Raw genomic sequence first — 23,387 nt, 5'->3', positions numbered from 1 at the left:
GGCGACCCCTAATGGGAGCAGCCGAAAGAAGAAGAAGAAGAAGAAGAAGAAGAAGTGTATATAATATATCCAACACAATGCTCCAAGGAAACACATCTAAGGTGTTGGGTCAAATCATGAGAAATCTAAATTTCCTTGATCATTTGAAATGAGTTCATTGTTCTATCAAAACATACTATAACTTTCAGAGCTTAAAATTCTCTTTCCAGTGCGAAAAGACCGTTTATTGAAACTTAGCTGCAAAAACAATTCGTTCTGAAATCTGTTTAGTTTACAGAAACTTGATCCACCTTATCACAGGGGCAATGAGGTGGAAATGATATAGATATTATTCCTAAACACCGGAAGAACTAGTGATAAGAGTGGATGGATTGGGGGATAAAGGCTTTTCATTATCCTGTTGTAGAAGCAATCCTCTTTTCATCTTCAGCTTTTTTACAGATGGTGTGATGTTTGCTTCCAGAATTTGCTGGTATTTAATTTAATCCACTCTTTCCTCTACCAGTGAAATGTTCCCCTGTGCCACTGGCATCAGCACAAGCCCAAAGCATGATCGATCCACCCCCGTGCTTAACAGTTGGAGAGATGTTCTTTTCATGAAATTCTGCACCCTTTTTTCTCCAAACATACCTTTGCTCATTGCGGCCATAAAGTTATATTTTAACTTCATCAGTCTGCAGGACTTGTTTCTAAAATGCATCAGGCTTGTTTAGATGTTCATTTGCAAACTTTTGACGCTGAAATTTGTGGTGAGGATGCAATAGAGGTTTTCTTCTCATGACTCTTCCATGAAGGTCATTTTTGTGCAGGTGTCGCTGCACAGTAGAACAGTGCAGCACTACTCCAGAGTCCGCTAAATCTTCCTTAAGATCTTTTGCAGTCAAACAGGGGTTTTGATTTACCTTTCTAGCAATCCTACGAGGAGTTCTCTCTGAAAGTTTTCTTGATCTTCCAGACCTCAACTTGAACTCCACCGTTCCGGTTAACTGCCATTTCTTAATTGAATTATGAACTGAGGAAATGGCTACCTGAAAACGCTTTGCTATCTTCTTATAGCCTTCTCCTGCTTTGTGGGCATCAATTATTTTAATTTTCAGAGTGCTAGGCAGCTGCTTAGAGGAGCCCATGGCTGCTGATTGTTGGGACAAGATTTGAGGAGTTAGAGTATGTATAAAGCTTTGAAATTTGCATCACCTGGCCTTTCCAAACAATGATTGTGAACAAGCCATAGCCCTAACAAGCTAATTAAGGTCTGAGACCTTGGTAAAAGTTATCTGAGAGCTCAAATCTCTTGGGATGCCCAAACTTTTGCATGGTGATCCTTTCCCTTTTTTCACTTTTAATTGTACAAAATAAAAATAATACACTAATATTGCTTAAAATGTTGAAAATAATATTTCATCTTCAACTTTATGCCTTTTGGAGATCAGTTCATCTTCTACTCACTTAACTATTCACAGCAACAGAAATTTTGACCAGGGGTGCCCAAACCTTTGCATGCCACTGTAGGTGTAAAAGTGTTCCTAAATAAAGTGCTCAGTGAATGTACACTGTTGGAAATTATTAGTAGACAAATAATAAGTGTGAAAAATATTTTAACGAGACTTTCCTTCTAGACATCCACAGTGCTAAAAGTGCCCAAAGTTGAAGAAACACCCTGCCACAGGAAAAGGGGCTTTTGGACAAGAGATGAGATATCTTAACAAGCTCGATCAGCAGGTAACCAATTAATGACAATCATGTGGCAAAGTTACCTCAAAATTTTAGGAAATATAGATTTACATATAGATTTGGTATATTATTTGCAGAAAATAACATTTTCTTGGGGCATGATTAAAAGGAAGATAATGGCCAATTGTATTCCTCAAGTCTACAGGCTGATTTGACTAAGTCACAATGAATAAAAACAATAAGTCACACATTTAAGTAAATCTTTTTATGTGGTACCCTTTTGCAGACCTCAAATATTGTGGCTCACAAAAAAGTTAACAGTCCTTGAGGATCTCCTCTTGTTCCTCCACAAAATTTGTGAAACATTTCTGGTGAGTATGTTTAATTAATTCCTCTTCAGACATTTGTGTTTTCAGCAAATCAATTCTGTTCATGATTATGTGGTTTACCTAATTTTTTCCAAATTCAGAGTGATTCAGTGCGATTCGGTACACGATTAAATTCAATTAACTTGAATGACATTCTCAGTCACCCTTCACTTACATTCTATTGAAAAAGATGCAATGAAATTGAACGGTGGCTGAGAGTTACACTACCGGTCAAAAGTTTTGAAACACTTGACTGAAATGTTTCTCATGATCTTAAAAATCTTTTGATCTGAAGGCGTATGCTTAAATGTTTGAAATTAGTTTTGTAGACAAAAATATAATTGTGCCACCATATTAATATATTTCATTATAAAACGAAATCTTTTAAAAAAAAATTTTTTTATTTTTTTTAATTGATGACTTGGACCAAATAATAAAGAAAAGCAGCCAATAAGTGCCCAACATAGAAGGGAACTCCTTCAATACTGTTTAAAAATCATCTCAGGGTGATACCTCAAGAAGTTGGTTGAGAAAATGTCAAGAGTACATTTCTGCAAATTCTAGGCAAAGGGTGACTACTTTGAAGATGCTAAAATATAACACGGTTTTGATTTAGTTTGGATTATTTTTAGTCACAACATAATTCCCATAGTTCCATTTATGTTATTCCATAGTTTTGATGAATTTACTATAGTTCTAAAATGTGAAAAAAAAAAAAAAAAAAAAAAAAATATATATATATATATATATATATATATATATATATATATATATATATATATATATATATATATATATATATATAAAATAAAGAATGAGTAAGTGTTTCAAAACTTTTGACCAGTAGTCTCATCATTTACTCTCCCTTATGTCATCTCAAACTCATATGACTTTCTTTCTTTTGCGGAGCACAGAGATACTTTGAAGGATGTATGAAGTGTTTTTATCCATGCAATATTAGTCAACGGGGTCCAAAATGTTCAAGCTCCAAAAAAGGATATATGTTCAAGATGATCCTTTTTACAGTGAAAAAGGATTTATTTTTGGTCTGTTTTTCACTCCAAACTGATTGTATTACTTCAAAAGGCATGGATTGAAACGCTGGAGTCGTATGGATTACCTTTATGCTGCCATCAAATCCTTTTTGGAGCTTGAAAGTTTTGGTCCCCAAACTCAAGACATTATTCGAAATATCTTTGTCATTCTTTAAAATGTCTTTGTCTGTGTTCCATATAAGGAAAAAAGTCGTAGTTAAAGGTAAAGGCAATAAAGGTGAGTAAACGATGAGAATGATCATTTTTGGTAAATTATTTCATTAATAAAAAGTGATAATTTGCAAGGTTAATCTCAGATTATATTTACTTATTCTTTGTTACACCAGGACACTTCTCCAGACGACAGACAGACCAGAGGGATGGACAGGTCTTCATGGACATGAGCAGTCACTGTTCTGCAAGGGTGCAGTGAAAACTCAAAACTAACCTCTTCTCTGACATTAAGTTGCATTTGTGAGCTATTCTGTATGTGCGGATGCACTTCATCCTTCACCCTATCAGACTTTGAACAGAAAAAATGCACACACACACACACACACACACATTTTTAAATGAATTTGTTTTTCATTGATTGTGGTATTTGACATTTGTTCAGATTTCACATGTGAAAAGACAGAGTGGTCGCTGCTGTTGGGTTTCAAATAAAAAGTTGGAACAAAATCATAAGCCTGCAATTCTATTTTTATTTGATTGCCTTATTTAATATTAAGTAGAATAAAACACCTCTTTTAGTAAAACCAGGTCATTAGAACATACTTTTTAAGTCATGTCCAAAAAATGGACTAGTTTACTAAACTAAAACAAAAACTCCATCAGCTGAACAAAAGAGTACAAGTTCAGTGAGACCCTACTCTGTAAATTGAGTTAAGTGAACTACTTGAACCAAAAGTTGAGAAAACTCAAAAATGCTGTGCAGCAAGTTGCCTTGAAATTTTAAGTTGTCAACTTTGTATTTTTTACAGTGCAGTTTCCTAATACAATTGTTAATTAAACAGTTTAGTGGTCATTTTACCAAAATATTTGACCACAGAATGCGATTAACCAATCACAATCATATATTTTCAGTGTTGGGTAAGTTACTCCAAAAAAGTTATTAATTACTAATTATTAATGACATCTTCTACATTGTAATTAGATTACTGTACTAATTACTCTGTCTGAAAAGTAATTAAATTACTCATTGCTAATTACTTTTCTAAAACCCATATCAACTTTGACCAGATGGACAATAAAAGGATAGACAAAAAAGTATTATTTTAATTCTTTCAAATAAATCCTATAACATCAAATACATTATTTTTGAACTGTTCTTAAACTGTTACTAAATGGTTAATAAAATCTAAAAAAATAACTCAAAATCGATTACTCTCTTTATAATTTCTTCTCCAAGAAAGTACATTTGTTGCAAAAAGCTGTATTTCATGTAATCATCGTAGGCAACATTCGTTACAGTATAGTAACAGTAAACAGTTTTAAAAAGACACAGCGGCCCCTCAGCAAACCAGAGCTGAAGGGAAAAAATATTGTCTTACTGTTTATCATACGCTGAAACTTGGACTGAAACTTTACCATTTGGAATCATGTGTAACGGTGCAACAGTAATATGACGTCCTCTTTGACACCTGAACTTCTTCAGAACATTGAATCTTAATGACACTTGCGCTAAAAATAAGCTAGACACAACGCAATAAATGAAGCAGAATGCAGGTGTCTCGAGGTGCATTTTTAAATATTGAAGCTCATTTTAACTTGACACAGTGTCTAAAATCAAGCAAGACATGCTGCAGCAATCAAAGATGTCCGTCTAGCACTTGATTACATCAGAAAACATTTGAAACACAGCGCAGACGTGCACAAAAACACATTGGGTGTGAACAGCCCCTGCGATCTCTCAAAAGTGTAGATCTATGTTGCCGTGTCATGTGCTTCGGATCTGCATTTGTCTTCTTATCTACATTTGTCATAAACTCATAGTAAAGGGGATATTTTCATTTAGTAAAACAACCACTCATATCTTCTGACCTCTTTTCACTTGAATGATTTCTCAACATACTGGCGCAATCTTAAGCGTGCAGACATATTGCCACTGCATTTAAAGGGGTGGTGTTGAATTAGAAAACAAATGTTATCATTAGAGGTTAAATTTCGATTTTCAATTCAATATTGTTTTATATAGAATTGTTGAAAATCTATACAGTATGTAACGCAAGTACATCAGAAGTAACTGTAATTAAATTACAAAAAATTAAGAGTAATCCCTTACTTCAAATTTTCAAGAGAAAAGTAATTTAATTACAATAATGCGTTACTTTGTAATGCGTTACACCCAACACTGTATATTTTAGAGTAAATCATTTATATTTTAGTATAAGTAGTTCCACTGCAGTATTTGGTGCAATGCATATTTTGACATTTGAAAGATATATTGCATTATCACCATAAAATCACAGCCTATTTGACAAAAACTACATGAGGCAGAAAAAAAGGGCAGAAACATTAATCTTACATCAATATAAACATGTTTTCACATTACCGATTTGATGGGCTATTCATCAAATATCATCTATGATTTCTGGAGATTCGCTCTGCTTGCTTTAAAGAGAATAAACAAGATACTATCAATATTGATGATACCATGTTTCTCAAATGAGCACTTTGAACTATTTCTTAGATCTTTAAACAGAAGTCAAGAAAAATACCTGCAAAGATGGCAATTATTTAAAGAGAGAGACGACCAGACAACTTCGTAATTGCAATGTGAGGCAGAGCCCTGAAAAAATACATAAAAGCAAATGACCGGGTTGATTGGGGGATTTAGGGACCTGCTCTAATAATCGTCTGACGTTAATTACACAGCCGACTGTACGTCTTGTTAAAGAGCCGATTGTTCGCAGTCTTTCTGTTGCGTTCAATACCCAACGAGGGGTCATCATGCTGTGCCTGTCAAAAAGAGGCACTATAGAAGAAAAGGTACTGCTGAAAATGTGTGAGTGGAGGACTTTTCTTTTATTGCCCTGTGAGATGTTTTATTCATAAAGGCGTGACTGCTGCGTCACGGTGACCTTTGGTGTCATTGGTGGGGTTATTAATCTAAAGCTTTGTATCGCACTGGAGGAGAGTTACGAAATGCGTTTGTGTCGTTTTGGGACTGATGGCTCCATATATGTTAAAACAAAGTTCCTTTTGTTTGTCTGCCTAAGAGGTTTCATGTTGTATTCTGAGGACAATGTTGTTGGTGAGAAATCATATCTCTTCCAAAACCTGCTGCCTACATAAGAAGCTGCCTTCTAAGACAGCATCGTAACAGTATTGGAACTTAATAAGTGGCTGATTTGGAACGCTCTACACAGACAGTAATTCACAAACAGTTCTCTTTAAGCAAAGCGCACGGGAGACTTGAGTTGCAGTCGATTTCAATTGAGATATATAGCATTTGTAGTGTCACTGAACTAAGGCTGGGCAATATGGCTACAAAAATCAACAATATAATACAAAGTCCAGTAAACATAAAAAATCTAAATCAATAGGGGCCTGGGTAGCTCAGTGGTAAAAGATGCTGGCTACCACCCCTGGAGTTCTCTAGTTCGAATCCCAGGGCGTGCTGAGTGACTCCAGCCAGGTCTCCTAAGCAACCAAATTGGCCCAGTTGCTAGGGAGGGTAGAGTCACATTGGGTAACCTCCTCGTGGTCGCTATAATGTGGTTTGTTCTCGGTGGGGCACGTGGTGAGTTGAGCGCAGATGCCTATGTCTCCATGGCAACAAGCTCAACAAGCCACGTGATAAGATGCGCGGGTTGATGATCTCAGACGCGGAGGTCCTCTGCCACCCTGATTGAGGCGAATCACTATGCGACCACAAGGACTTAAAAAAGCACTCTGGGAATTGGGCATTCCAAATTGGGTGAAAAACAAAAAAAAACAAAAAACAAAAAACAAACAATCTAAATCAATATTTGTTGTGAACACCTTTGCCTTCAAAACAGCACCAATTCTCCTAGGTACATCTGGACACAGTTTTTCTTGGTTGTTGGCACATAGGATGCACCAAGCTTCTTGGAGAATTTACCACAGTTCTTCTATCTGTTTAGGCTGTCTCAATTGCTTCTGTCTCTTTATGTAATCTCAGACTGACACGATGTTCAGTGGGGGGCTTTGTGGGGGCCATGACATCTGCTGCAGGGCTCCCTGTTCTTCTATTCTAATTTTTTCTCTTTGCAAAATTAATGTTTGAGAGTCTAACATTTATATTTCCTATTGACACACTAAAGCTGAAGATATAAATAACCATCTTAAGACAAATGCTGTTGTGAAACATTTTATGTGCCTAAGAATTTTGCACAGTACTGTACATATATATACATACATACAGGGGTGAAGATTCCCCCAGAATCTACGCCCCTGCTCATGTTAAGTTTTGTCATAAACTGGCAAAATAAAGTTACTTTATTTAATTGCAAATGTAAAAAGTCTGGAGTGGAACATGTGTACAATTTAAGCCCACGTAATATGAGATTCAGTGGGTTATTTGTTCAGTGGGAAGTGGAAAATGAAGTGTTCAGAGGTGGAAAATAAACCTAAATAATTTGAAATAGTCAAAGTATGCACATACTATTATTTTCATTAATAAAAAAATAAACATTCTGCTTTTAAACTATGAGCAAACAGGCTTTACAAAGGCACTGCTCCTTATAAGCCCACATGAAAAGAAAGTAATATTTCTGGATTATAATTACAGACAGAGCACTAAATCTTGTTTGAGCTCAAGAAGCTTCTTAAATATTTTCATTTAAAGTGTTTATCAGCAGTTTTTAATCATTTATTTTCTTTTAATGCATCTATCTTTGTGAGCATCACTCAGGCAGTGTCCTGCACTCCCTCCAGAAACTCATGAAATCCATCTTTTCAAATACAAAGTATTGCTGTTAAAAACAAAGAAAAGAAATAATATCAAGCATCATTTGGTTCATTAATCTCTTAATTTTAAATTTGTTTTCATTCCTCGCTAGGTTTGTTCATCTGTATACAGAAAAAAATAGCATTTTTTTGAGGTCATCAAAAACAGTGAAGTTGAAGCAGCTTCCAAAATGGCCACTGAACAGTGCTAGCACATGTTCCCAAATAACTCAACAATGAAACATTTGATTGCCACAAAACAAAAGTACAATTATACCAACAAATGTGTGCATTTCCCTGCAACAGCAAATATTTCTCTTTTAATTTTCTGTCTTTTTTTATATTTCAAAATATAACAGTAAGTGGGCTTATATGGTGCGTGGGCTTAATAGGGTCACTTCCCCTACAGTGTGTATTTAACAGTTTTTTTCTTGTGAAACACTGTCATCTCCTTTTCTGTGATCCTGTGTTGCTTTATTACACTAAAAAATTTCTGTAATTTTTACGGTAAAAGACTGTAAAAATGCTACAGAAAAAAGCGTTAATTTATTAACGAATATTAACTGTAAAATATACATTACATCTTTTTAAACATTTTAAAAGACAATACAGTAGTTTTTGCAATAAAATGTAAAAATTACATATTTTAGATGTAAAAAGTATGATTTTCCTGTATAATGGTAAAAATTTACATTATGTTTAACAAGAGAGTACATGTACTTTTTACAGTAAATTATTGTTAAAATTACAGTAAAAAAAAAAAAGAAATAATAATAATAATTCCCTGCATGGCCCATCATATTTCATTATATTTTATGGGAATAGTTAAGTTTCTTCTTATTTTTAATATCAGTTATGTACATTGGGGTGTTCTGTGTTATATTTGATGTAGTTTAGTTAATGTTTATTGCATTATTTAAATTTCACATGTGTTACCCTGATGGTGTTTAGTGTTTGTGTGAGTGACACTGAGCGCTGTCTCTACATGTTTATTGGTCATTACACCTGGAGAGCCACTATTGGTGAACTTCATGTCATCATGTGCTCTTCCGTCATTTTTACGGTGATTAACAATACCTTATAAAGTAAAAAAGCAGATTTTTACAGTTTCAGAAGGTTAATATCAAGTTTATTATGTTTTTAATTACTGTAAATTTAACAGAATTTTTTTTTCTTTTTTTTTCTTTTTTTACCGTGCCAGCGTGGTTATGTAAATTACAACAGTTTTAAACTGTAAAATGTACAGGTTATTCTATAAAGTGGTTTACATTTTTATGTAATTATACTACTCATATTTTTGATTATTTTTTTTTTTTTTTGTGTGTGTGTAAAAACAGGATTTTTTTTACAGTGTAAATTTGGTTAAAATTTTGTAGCTGTTACAAATATTTGCAATTGCACAAATGTGGAAAAGTGAAACAGAGACTATTTAGTGCATCACATGTTCATTCTGAAGTGTACACAGACTATGTATTTATTTATTGAACTTGCAGCCTTTTGTAGTTCAATAATCGCACAAGAACTTATCACGTTTTTAATTGTATTTTGATTAATTCTGCAGCCATACAAGGATGGATTGTGAAAGTAGTCTAATGACCAGTGTTGTTTAAGTTACTTAAAAAGTAATCCCAGGCCACCCAGTAAACCCACAACAAATTTTAAAACCACAGCTTATGTTGGGGATAATGATTTAACAGTACACTTTACGCTAAGATTGTATATGTATTAACACATGAACATGTAACATTCAAAATTAGGTTTAAAGACATAACAATGAATATTTTATATGCATTTGTTCATCTTAGTTAATGTTAATTTTATTTTCATTGTTAGTTCATGCTAGTTCTTAATGATGTTACATTACCCATTTTTAACATTAAACTGTATCAGTATGTGTAGAGACTAGCATAAACCAAGATTACAAATGTTGTAAAAGTATTGTTCATTTTTCATTTTAATTAATTACGTAATGTTAATTTATACACAATCTTATTTCAACGTGTTACCAATAAATTTAATGAAAAGCAATCAAACAAAGCCTCCATGGATAGACGACCTAAGGTGTAAATATTATCATGCACTTTCTCAGTGACTTCTAAACTAACTTTTGTTCACCGAATTTTAAATACCTGTCCTCTTTGTTCTCTTTCTCTGATTCACCTGGTCTTCACTGGTGATTGAAATCTCAGTATCAAAGAAAGGATTTATTTATTTGTTGTAAATATCACTCCATGTTGCAATAATTTGCTATCATTATAGGGCCTAATTTAAATTTTCATCAAAACAAAATGGATCAAACATAGTGGTTTTGTGAGTATTTATTTTATTTTTAAGTATGTATTTAATTTTTTACAACACTACCATTTGAATATACAGTATATAAAAAAACAAAAACATGAACTGATTTTATTTATTCATTATTCTTAATTTTATGACGTGAGAGCATTTACTTATTTATTTATTTTTTCTCCCCAATTTGGAATTTCCAATGCACTCTAAGTCCTCGTGGTGGCGTAGAGAATCTCAATTGCCTCCGCGTCTGAGACCGCATCTTATCACATGGCTTGTTGAGCGCATTACTGCGGAGACGTAGCACGTTTGGAGGCTTCACACTAATCTCTGCGGCATCAACGCACAACTCACCACACGTCCCACTGAGAGCGACAACCACACATTATAGTGACCATGAGGAGGTTACCCCATGTGACTCTACCCTCCCTAGCAACCGGGCCAATTTGGTTGCTTAGGAGACCTGACTGGAATCACTCAGCACGCCCTGGAATCGAACTCGCGACTCCAGGGGTGGTAGTCAGCGTCAATAGAGAGCATTTATATTTCATTTAAAATAAAACACTACAATTTTGTTTCTTTCTTTTTCTTTCTACCATCAATGATGATTCTGAGAGAAAAGCCCACAGCCTATTGTTGCTATAGTAATGAACGCTACTTCCAGGTGAGTCTTTTTGACAGGTAAAATGCACTCTCTCATTTCAGTTTATTTTGTGGTTATTTTTCATTATTTCAGCAGAAAGCATGCTTCATACATTTGGATCAACAGCATTAAGTTAAAGAGGGTAAACTTTGTAATTAACTGAACTGTGCACAAGCATTTAAACACTTACATTAGCTGCGCTCTGTCCATGTACCTTGAATGAGCGGGGTTTTTGCGCATTTACTTGAACCGCTCACGTAATGCCAATGGTATGACCCATTTTAGGGGTGGCCCAGATTAGTCAAGACTAGCGGATTCGTGATTTATTATCGAATGCCAAATTCATAAATCACTGGAGTGGAAATAATAATGAATACATAAATAAAAAAAAATAAATAAAAAAAATACAAGAAGGTCAGCAGGCCAAACAAGTCGCCAAGGCCAAACCACCAGTATTTCCCCCGTCGCTCCCGATGGCCAGTTGGGGCCTGAAAGCCAGTTCCCCTGATTTTTTTGTAAAGTTGTTCACTTGACATTTTAAAAGTAGCCCACATTATACACTAGTCTGAACAGCCAACATTACCTGACCCACATGCGTATAACACTCCCTGAGCATGCATATAACAAACCCAGACATGTTCATTATTTTAATATGTATATAATAAATTAACTCATTAAAATTGTTGTAAGCATTTTTTTTTATTATTATTATTTTTTACCAGAATAAAACACTCAATGACTAATAAAATATCTGCAAGTGATGGAAGACTAGATGGATAAAGTATTTTTTTTTTTTTTAAATAAATTCATTTGCAACCATATTGTGGAATTTAAATACCACTGAAGCTCAAGAATGTAATTTTTATGAGCGAGACATCATAAATTTGAAGGACTGCTGGAAAAACGGCATTATATATACAGTATGTAAGATAAGAGTTGTTATCTGTAACTATTTCCGATTTCCTTTGACTTGCTTGCATTTGCATTTTGATACAGTTTAAAAATATAGAAACTGTTTTCTGCATGAGTGACATGAGCAAAGAGCTGATACGTAGGCTTACCTCTTCTTGTTTTCATGTGCATATTTTACTATGTGAAATTCAAACGAACCGCTGAACCCAACTGTAGAAGCCTATAATTTTCTTTTCTTAAAAAGGAACTGAATTAACTAGAAAATTAACTTTTAAGGTTTTAAACCATAAAAGGCATATTACGCTGTAAATCAAGCATGCAAGTGACAATTGTTGAGTTAGATTAATGAAAAAAAATCACATACAATCTGACCTGGCCGTTCACACTGAAGGCACATCGGAAAAAATCAGATACACATCCAATTTATTTCCACATATGAAAGTGGCCCAGATCAGATTTGAAAATGTCAAATTCAAAGCGCTTTTGGCTGTTCACACTATCATCCAATTAACAGATCTGTGTCACAAAAAATCTGTTTCGGGCCACATTCAGCTGCGTTGTGAACGAAGCCCATGTGAACAGCCACAAGCACATCGAATCTGAAATTTTCAAATCCGATCTGGGCCACATATGTGGAAATAAATCAGATATGTAGCTGAGGCTATGCTCAGACTTTCAGTCCAAATCTGATTTTTGTGCATATCTGATTGGAATACGATCATATTTAGCAAGTCTGAATGGCAAATAATCATATGATATACTATTTTTACAAATTCATTTTAAGCTATATTCATATGCGGTTTGAAATCCTATTCAAATCACATTTCTGGAAATCCGTTTCAGTCTGATTGCTCTGATCAGATCTCAAGTGGCTTTTTGCCATATTTCACTTTTTCACGCTATGTAAAGACAAGTTATATGTCACACATTGTTGCAGCAAACAGCCGGAATAAGCTGTGTGGTGGTGGAGTGTAGGTCAAGCTGAGAATATTATCAATGAAATCTTCCCGCGGGCATTCTGAAGTTCGACAGCCACAAGTTTCATCAAAGGTAGCTACCACACGGGTCCACCAGTCACTGCAAGTCTGTCCGGACCGCACGCATGCCAGCCTCCTCTGTATCTGCCTCTGCCTCATAAGGCATAGTCAAGCACCGCAGCTACACTTTACCACGTTATAGGCTAAAATATCTATTCTATTCCCTTCCATGTAGTTTTTTATTTTATTTTATTTTTTTATTTTTTTTGCGTACTGGCGCAATATCATTGCAATAGCAGCCAATGCAGATATGCCAGAAAATGAAGACAGCCACGGGACAAATCGGATCTGATCAGTTGCGATACACAGTATCCAAACGGATACATTAAAAAATCGGATTTAGACTGATAGTCTGAACATGATTGTTTCCAATGTGGCTTCAGTGTGAACAGCCAGGTCAGATTTAATGTAATTTATAGACTGTTTATAGATTGTTTAAAACGTTTAATTGCGAGTCACATCATTTCCAGTTATTGCATTCAGCTCTTTTTGACGAAAAAAAATTATTATAGGCTCAACAGTTGGGTTCAGATATTCGTTTGGAGTACATAGTAAAAGATATGCATGAAAAGATAAAGAGATACATTTTTGTAACAGCCACGTACAGTCACTCGTACAGAAAACACAGTTTCTATATTTCTCAAACTGTATCAAAATGCGAATGCAAGCAAGTCAATAGAAATCTGAAATAATTATAGATAAAACTCTTCACATAAACACTCAATGAGCACTTCATTAGGAACACTATGATCCTAATAAAGTGCCCTTTGTGGTCGTCTTCTGTTGTAGCCCATCCGCCTCAAGGTTTGAGGTGTTGTGCCTTCTGAGATGCTATTCTGCTCACTACAATTGTACAGGGTGGTTATCTGAGTTACTGTAGCCTTTCTGTGAGCTCGAACCAGTTTGGCCATTCTTCATTGACCTCTCTCATCAATAAGGTGTTTCCATCCGCAGAACTGCCGCTCACTGTATGTTTTTTGTTTTTGGCACCATTCTGAGTAAACTAGAGACTGTTGTGTGTGAAAATCCCAGGAGATCAGCAGTTACAGAAATACTCAAACCAGCCAGTCTGGCACCAACAATCATGCCACAGTCCAAATCACTGAGATAAAAAATGTTCCCCATTCTGATGGTTGATGTGAACATTAACTGAAGCTCCTGACCTGTATCTGCATGATTTTATGCATTGCACTGGTGCCACATGACTGGCTGATTAGATAATCGCATAAATAATTAGGTGTGCAGGTGTTCCTAATAGAGTGCCCAGTGAGTGTATGTAATGCAGCTTTTCCTGCTGTCCTTCCATATTATAGTGTGTTTCGCTCATAATTAATAATATACTCTTGAGCTTCTATGATAATTAAATTGCACCATACAAAGGTAAATTATTTTATTTAAAAATACTTTATCCAACAAGACAGTCTTTCTCCATCACTTTCTGACATATTAGATATATATGCATGAAGTGTCCTATCTGCTTAAAAAACCCCAGCTAATTACATTTTTTAATGCAACTAAATTAATTGTTCATATTATAATGATGAACCTGCCAGAGTTTGTTAAACATGCTCAGGGAGTGTTTTTTTGCAAGTGGGTCAGTTTAAGAGTGTGGGCTGTTGAGACCAGTATCTTATATGGGCTAGATTTAAAATGTCAACCTTACAAACCTTTAAAAAAAATCAGATTTGAGCAGAAAATCAGATTTGGGTCACATTCAGCTCGGTGTGAACATAGCCTCTGACTTCTCTTCATTACTAATTACTTTAGTTTTAAAGGGGTCATAACATGAGGAATCAAACTTTCCTTGATCTTTTGAAATATAAGTGCTCATTGTATTATAAAAAAAAAAAAAAAAAAAAAAGCTGTACATTTCAGAACGCAAAACTTCCTCCTCACTGCAAAAAGAGCATTTGTTAAATCATGCTGCCAAAATGACTCGTTCTCTACTTCCTCCACATTGTGATTTCACACTGTGGTAGACATTTGCATCTGACCGCCTCCACCACAACACATCAACTCCTACTTTACCTAATCACTTCTGTTGCCCGCCCAGAAGCGTTGAGCAGTAAGATGGCAAGAAGAGACAGCAGATCAGTCAAGAGCAGAGAGCCAATCATAACAGTGTACTGTCAAGTCTTAAAGGAGAGGAAGTGCCAAAACCGAGTGTTTCTATAGGGTTAGAATGAGGGTGGAAAATGATCATGTTTTACAAATATATGACTGTGGTAAGCAGCAAGTGCAGGTGGGTAATGAGCACCAGACGTGACATTTCGTACTGTTCTGAAGCTCTCAAGAAAGTTAAGATGTCATTGAGCCCCCTGAGCTGTATTCAGAAGATAAGCTACAATATCAACTTGTCTGATCTGGACTGTCTTTGAGACAACAGGATTCTGTTTGTAGTACTCTAACTGCACCCACCTAATCCAGTTCACAACGGCTGCAGAGATTGCCATGTCAAGCTCATCACTGAACTAATCATGCAGGGCACCCATGTGTTCAAGGCAAACATGTTAACATACTCCAGAGACTCAGATCAGCTGTGACTTAGCCACGGGTTGGCCGGGGCCACCCATTGGGCAGTCAGGCCCACTCAATTATTGTTTTCAAATCTGAGGAACAAATGTGGTATCTGGAACCCATGAACATCTGAACTGACCAATAAATGTTGCATGAACATGAGTGTATTATTGTATTATTAGTAAATTGTCAGCCTGATCTATTATAATTCATAACTATTTGTACGTCAAATTTTAATGTACATTTTTGTATGTTTGTATAGATGCTGCAACATACAATATGGATGTGTTGATAACATCTAAAATATTTTTATGTATTTACAACTTTAGAAATTTAAAAGTTAGGGCTGTCAATCGATTAAAATGTTTAATCGAATTAATTATATGGCATGCTGATTAATTATTCGAATTAATCGCATATATAAATATTTGTGAAAAAAAGCCCCTCAAATAACAATAATTTAACATATAATGATGAATATAATAATAATATATACAGTATATTATAAAAAATTATAATTCAGTTAATTAAAATGCATTACATTATTGTGGCAGATGAGTGAAGCATTAATTAAATAGTACAAAAAGTGACTTTAGAAGGCGATATATTGTTTATTTGCATATTATTGAACATAAGTCAATCATTGGCCTACAGCTTACAGCAATCTATTTTGCTATTTAATTTGTCAGTCAGTCCGAGATTCATTATAAGGGTTTTCTTAAGGACATGTCAATGAACACCTGCTTCAGACAGATGCTTTTGGAGCATCTCAATTTGGTTGCGTCACTTCATAAACGTACAGTTTTTAGGTCGCTGTGTCAAGTTAAATGTAGTTTGAAAATTAGAAATACATGTCTTGAGATCCATCCTTTTGGATTTGCGCTACATCAAGTGTTTGAACACAAGAACGCGTCCTCATGTTGTGCTGTCTGCTGAAGGGTGGGTTTGTTCTCTGTATAAGCTGTGCATTGCCTGTACAGCTGGAGTTTTGCTTACTGCCCCCAGGAGAAAGTAGGTGGTACTTAAAGCTTGAATTGCTCCGATGGTGGGAATATTCCTCATTATGGTCAGGGGACATGATTAATTTCGTTCATTTTTTTAACACTTTATTTTTTATATAATTAATTGCATTGATTTAACATGTTAAATCGACAGCCCTGGTAAAAATATTTACAAATCCTTTACGTTCTAAATATATTTTTAGAGTTACATTTTTAATATTTTATTGATATTTAAGATCCCCTAACTCTACTCCTAAACCTAACCCCTTTTCAACAATAATAAAAAAGTGGGCAGTATATATATTACAATAGTTACCATAGTTGTGTCTAAAATGAAGTACTTTACATCTAGTGTATACATTTTCAAAGAATAGTATCATCTGAAATGGAACACAAAGGTTTGTTTTACTACACGGACACATTCACTGTTTTTCAGCTGAAGGAATATGACGTTTCAAACGTGATGTGTTGCCGCTAGCTTTAGCACATTAGCCAACCAAAGTCCAAGGGCTCTATTTTTGTGACCGTGTTAGGCGCAGCACTACGCACATGACTGTGCACTTAGTCTTATCTAATTTTCGTTAGAGCTCTAATTCTAAGGGCAATTTTTGTGCCAACGTAAAGCGCAAGTGGGCGTTGATGGGATTGTTTGCACTATCTGTGGGTGTATGCGCGCAAACTGTGGGTATGTTGTATGTTAACGAAGTGGCACAAATAGCAATTTGCTAATTTTCCTGAGAAAAAAGTTTTGTGCTAAGACACAAAGTCAGAGTCAAAGTCAGTTCCTGCAATTGCAGTTTGGGGATTCCACCAAGAGCTATTGATCACTTTTAATACTAGCCATGATTTGTGTGTCAGTAGATCAATATGATTCATAATAATAATAATACGTTTATTTTGTATAGCACCTTTCCAAAGCTAAAGGATGCTGTACAGAAATGAAACATAAAACATTAAACAGAGAAACATGTAACAAATATGTACATTACAAAACAATGAACAATGGGAGAACAGCAAAAATATTTCATCAGGTGAGACACGGGCTAGCAGGATGAGAGGCAGCAGTCCTGAAGAGGCCACAGAGAACATATACAATGTATTCATCACAGCCCAACGCAGTCGATGCATTGCATGCAGCCCATTCACACCACCAAATTCGTATGAATGGGCTGTCTTCATTTATATCAATGTTGCTTGACAGGAAATAGAATATTTAATAGGACGCAGACGGTGTAATAACCAGAGAAGATCCTACGTATTAAATTGCACTTGACCCGGCCCATTGGCACGTCAAGCGTGCAATTTCCTCATCTTACGCCTAAGACTTAGAGCATGCTTGCACAAAAATAACAAAACTTCATGGCCATGCCCACTGATTTTGCTTGTCTGACGTAGTTGTAGTACTCTTCATTTCATTGCATTTTAAATGTGAGCACACTACTCTCACTACTTACTCTACAAAATGCCGTAGAATAGTGCAGAAATGTGTGATTTGGAACACAGCTCATTTGTTGTTATTATTATTTTTCTGCTCCTGCAGTATGGTTGTATGTATACTGGCAACAATGGTAACAATTATGTGACAGAGAAAAGCAGTAAATCCGCTCGGTCAGTCAAAAAAATTATCCTGGCAAACCCAATCAAATGCTTCTGGCTATGCTACTGGACTCTATAAAGAAAGAAATGAAAAAGAAAGACAGTGAACACTTACAGCTTCCAAACTTCAGTGGGCAGGCATGGGCATCCATGGGAAAATCCTCCAGATGCATGGGGCACTCAGCGTGGATGGTTAATCTACATAGGAACAAAGACAGGGAAAGAGAGGAATACATTTAAAATCAACCTGAAACGGTGGAGTGTCAGACCTAAATGTGAGTTTGCATTGGATTGTGGAGGATTGCAACCCTACTGAAACCCCACAGACACCCACTTTTGAGGAGGCATTTTATTGAATAGACTGATATATTGATTTAGAATTTTTCCTTTTTTGCTCCGCATACGAAAGAAAGTGATGCAGGTTTGGAACGAAATAAGGGTGAGTAAATTATCACAGAATTTACATTTTCCTTTAAGATAGAAAACATTAAAGAAAAACAGACAGTAAAGGGGGACGCACGCTGGTCGCATCTGGCGGATGACATGGCGCATTCTAAAATTTGGAACAATTGTTTTCTATGACTGTATGCACACCGCCGCCGCCGCTCGGCATCTGTCGCCGGTGCCCACCTATGACTCCGGATGCTGCTCATATTTCTGCCACACCACGGAGCGCAACTCACATATTTTCCATTAAATTCGACCCAAATCATTATCAATGGAATTATTATTTACTCTAGCCTTGTTCATTCTTGAAGAAGGGAAAAACCTTGGTAACTTTTGTGTGTACTGTCTGCCACCTGAACCGCATCGACGTGCCCTGTGCTTGATACCTGTGCTGTGTCCTAGCCGTGACGTGTCAGGCCGCCTCTCGTCTGGTGTGTAGCCACCTTAATTGTAACTACTTAATTGTCTGTACTGTAACCATTCACAGTATCTAACACTCAGCTAAATGTAACATAGATTAACATGAATAAAGGACCATTGCTTCAAAGATACTATTTTAATGGAAATGTATAAAAATACAAAGGCGAACATGCTATAGTGGACAAGACCTTGTGTGTATATTTTATGAGCCCTTGCTGGAAATTAGCTGAGTCACAAGCCGACAGCTCGCACAGCGTCAGGTAAATTGACCTATAAATAGAACCCTGAAGCTATTAATTAGCGAGTGTCAAAGCCTTATTCACTGAGGTGAATCAAAGTCGTCTCGCAGACAGTTTATTGGCTGCGAGGTACAATTGGCTTGTTTCTCATTCACTCAACGGATGTCTGCACAAAACCACAGGTGGTAATTTATTCTGTGCTCCTCTCTTCAGATTGATGTAGTACTGTCTGAATTTGTGGCGTTCCTCCTTGACCCTCTCCAAGGCTGTGGCTGTGAAACCGGAGGCAGAATCCTGTGCCTGTCAAGTCTGAGAATCTACAGCTCTGGAAAGGATGTGACATGATTTTCCAGAAGCAGACAGCAAGTGTAGTGTGTGCTGCTGAGTATATAAGTGAGTGTGAACAGTAAAGGTCATTACATTACAAGATGTGTCGTAAGCATAAAATAGGACTAACAGGGCTGGGCAATACTTTGGGCAATACTTTGAATATTTATAGTGGTTTTGAAAGTGATATACAAAAAAAAAAAAAAAAAACAGAACACCTGATAGATTATCAGCAAGTGCGTGGGAAATACACTGCCGCTACTGACTGCGTTTCGTGAGCAGCCTCCGAGACACGGGTTCTGGCCCCATGGAAACCAGGAAGTAATTGCATTCACATAAACAATGGTAAGCGAAATTCGGGAGTTGCATTTTCGCTTTAAAATTAAATTTTTCTTCACTGACTGTTAGGTTTAGGGTTGAGGTTTAGAAGTAGGGTTAGTAAGTATAGACCAATCCCATTGTTTACAAAATTTCAGCACATGCGCAGTAAGTGGTGAATAAATGTTACATTTATATAGCACTTTTCTGCCACTACACTCAAAGTGCTTTACACAGTGAGCAGGGGACTCTCCTCAACCACCACCAGTGTACAACATCCACCTGGGTGATGCGACAGCAGCCATAGTGCACCAGTACGCTCATCACACACCAGCTATTAGTGGAGAGGAGAGTGGAGTGATAGAGCCAATTAATGGATGGGGATTATTAGGAAGCAATGATTGATAAGGGCCAATTTGGGATTTTTAATGAGAGTCAGGAGCTCAGTTTAATATCTCATCTGAAGGACAGTGCCTTTTTTACAGTATAGTGTCCCCATCACTATACTGGTGCATTAGGACCTACACAGTCCATAGGTTGAGCACCCCCTGCTGGACTCCCTAATACCTCTTCCAGCAGCAACCTTAGTTTTCCCACAAGGTCTCCCATCCAGGTACTGACCACACTCAGCCCTGCTTAGCTTCAGTAGGCAACCAGTCTTGAGCTACAGGGTGATATGGCTTCTAGAAGTAGTGGCAGAAAGCCATCAAACAGTTGTGTTTGATTTGACAGATTAGACGATTAAACTAAAGTACGACACAAAACCATCATGAATACAGAGATATTCTTCGCTATACAATTATTATAAGGATATACTTTAAGTTAATAACATACCTGTAATAATATTTGCTATAAATGTTTAATGTAATGCCATGAGCTGAAATGATCTCCTCAGTCCAGTCAGCTCTATTAATGGCTTGATGCCCAGATGTCTATAAGAGCCCTCAAAATCATTTTTCAACAACGGAATCCGATATAAGTTTACTGTTTACGCATGGTTTTTGCCACCACTTCCGTGTGAGACGTAAGCGGTGACGTTGCCAAAGGACTGGTCTATTACATCATTTACAACTAAAAACAGAACTCATGTTTGGCGCCACCCTGTGGATATTTCACCAGGAAACTGGAGCTCACACATGCCCATACGGTCAACAACACTTCCAGCTTCTGGCAATGGGGACAGTTATTTGAATTTCGGTAACCACAGACCGATTTCAGCAGCAAAACATTCAATCTACTATCGTGAATTCCCAGTGTGATCAGTCTGGATTTTTTTATTTGGCCATAGAAATTCTTAAAGACTGCGTCATTTGACAAGTTTCGCAATCCTTCTTTGTCTCTACCTTGGCCCAACAGTGTTCAAGTTGGTAGTGGAGTTGGTTCAATTAATTCTGTCACTACTCATAAATGTTCACGGAAGTCCCAGTGTGGGGTTTTCCATATTTTAAAATATTTTGTTAAATTGCCTGCTATTGGGGCATATTGTCTCAAAAGTTCAACATATGTTCAATGAACTGTATCTTTTTTCCTGTGCAGTAACGGTGAAAATGTTCAACAGCTTTTTTGTAGCCAAGACTTTAAGGTATGTGTACACTACCGGTCAAAAGTTTTGAAACACTTACTCATTCTTTATTATATATACTATATATATATATATATATATATATATATATATATATATATATATATTCTTATTATTATTATTAATTGTTTTTTTTTTCACATTTTAGAATAACAGTAAAGTCATCAAAACTATGGAATAACAAATGGAACTATGGGAATTATGTTGTCACTAAACAAAATCCAAAATAAATTAAAACTGTGTTATATTTTAGCATCTTCAAAGTAGTCACCCTTTGCCTAGAATTTGCAGACATGTACTCTTGACATTTTCTCAAACAACTTCTTGAGGTATCACCCTGGGATGATTTTTAAACAGTATTGAAGGAGTTCCCATCTATGTTGGGCAATTATTGGCTGCTTTTCTTTATTATTTGGTCCAACTCATCAATTTCAAAAACATTTTTTTTTTTTTCATTACATTTTGCTTTTATAATGAAATAAATTAATTTGGTGGCACAATTATATTTTTGTCTACAAAACTAATTTCAAACATTTAAGCATACGCTTTCAGCTCAAAAGATTTTTAAGACCATGAGAAACATTTCAGTCAAGTGTTTCAAAACTTTTGACCGGTAGTGTATATGCAGAAAGTGACTTACCCTGAGAAATATTCACTCAAATAAAAAGTGACAACTTGCAGTTTGCCCTATATTGAATATTGTAAAAAGACTGAAAAATATTGAGATATAACAGCTCATGAGTGTGACTGTGTTTAAAGTTGTATCAAGGATGTGACAAAATCTTTACGGCTATTTTTTTTTTTTTTAATACATACTCTACTGGAGGGTTTGTGTATGGTATTATCAGAGTGTGTGACAGAAAGCTGGCATAACAGCACTAATTCTGTGTGCACATGTGTGCCCATGGTCACGTAGCTCAGCTGGCCTGTCAGTGCGCATGCACGCCACTGCGGCTGCTTTACTGGCCATTTGTCAGTTTCACGGTCAGTGAGTGTTGCTGGCCTCTTGGGCATGCAGGTCCCCATGGGCTTTCCCCCAATGCTGCGCTTTGTCTCAGGCACTCTCAGCATCTGAGCCTCTTTCTCAGCTCCTCAATAACATACTGACCCAGCGATCCTCAGCAAATTACCTGCTCCCAGAGAAGTTTACACAAGGCCAACGACAGGGATTTGATTTTAAAAGTCTTTACCCTGGGTGTACATGCAGGATCAAAATGAACTAACCGCCTCACCTGCCTGAATTGAGAAAATGTACTTCACATAAATATTTCTTACTGGCCATGAAACTCTATTTTGCATTATTTCATTATGCATTATGTTAGTACATTTTATTTTTCTTTTATTTATTTTTTTTTTGCATCAAAATAAATAAATTAGTTTTTCACAACAAATAATTATTTATTTATTTATTTATTATTATTATTATTATTATTATTATTATTCTGCTTTGTCTTCAAGAAGCTAGTGCTGGGGAGTACTTATCTAAAAGTAGCAACACTACTAACTTAACTAAACTTTTAAGTAGCGCTGTAGCATCACAAAATGCTACATTTGTCTCATTGTATTGCGAACAAAGCAGGGAGTAATCAAACAATCACCTAAACCGTCCTCTCTCTCTCTCGTGTAGTGCTAGGAAAACCATTTAATTTAAGTGAATCGGTTCTTTTGGACAGTTTATGTAAATTCCCATATATTTAGCGCTGGGAACTCTGGTTAATTTTCAGTCAGTTCTTTTAAATAGTTCATCTAAAATAAATAGTTCATATATGATTAACTGATTTACCTGAGCCCCACACAGCATTAAAAGGACTTTGCCTTTTTTTTTTTTTTAGTTAATATATTAGTTAAATATTTAGTTAATTGCTGCTTTCACTGTAGTTCAATTACATTATGTAAAATAATGTGTTGAGCTTTATGAGTTTTATTTGTGTATATTAAAGCTAAAGTATGCAGCTTTTTTGGTGTTAAAATACTTATTTTATCCCAGTTTAATATGCTGAGACAGCTATAAGTAAGCCATTCATAGGCTAATTTTCTTAAAAACTGTAAACACTGTGTTCCCCTTCTGTTAC

At 35.9% G+C, this 23,387-nt stretch overlaps 1 protein-coding gene across 4 annotated transcripts in view; it reads right to left on the bottom strand.

Moving 5' to 3' along the window:
- LOC127429346 (gamma-aminobutyric acid receptor subunit alpha-3-like) overlaps positions 1-23,387 on the bottom strand; it is a 327,245-nt gene that overhangs the window by 80,402 nt on the left and 223,456 nt on the right. For all 4 annotated transcript variants that reach the window (XM_051678328.1, XM_051678324.1, XM_051678325.1 and 1 more), the window contains one exon: positions 18,098-18,180. In XM_051678328.1, coding sequence (XP_051534288.1) covers positions 18,098-18,180 — 83 coding nt within the window. The remainder of the gene's footprint in view (positions 1-18,097; positions 18,181-23,387) is intronic.

This window comes from Myxocyprinus asiaticus, chromosome 38 (genome assembly GCF_019703515.2).
Source record: "Myxocyprinus asiaticus isolate MX2 ecotype Aquarium Trade chromosome 38, UBuf_Myxa_2, whole genome shotgun sequence".
Classification (NCBI taxonomy): Eukaryota; Metazoa; Chordata; class Actinopteri; order Cypriniformes; family Catostomidae; genus Myxocyprinus; species Myxocyprinus asiaticus.
The sequence above is the reverse complement of the archived record's forward strand: the minus strand, read 5'-3'. Positions and strand labels throughout refer to the sequence as shown.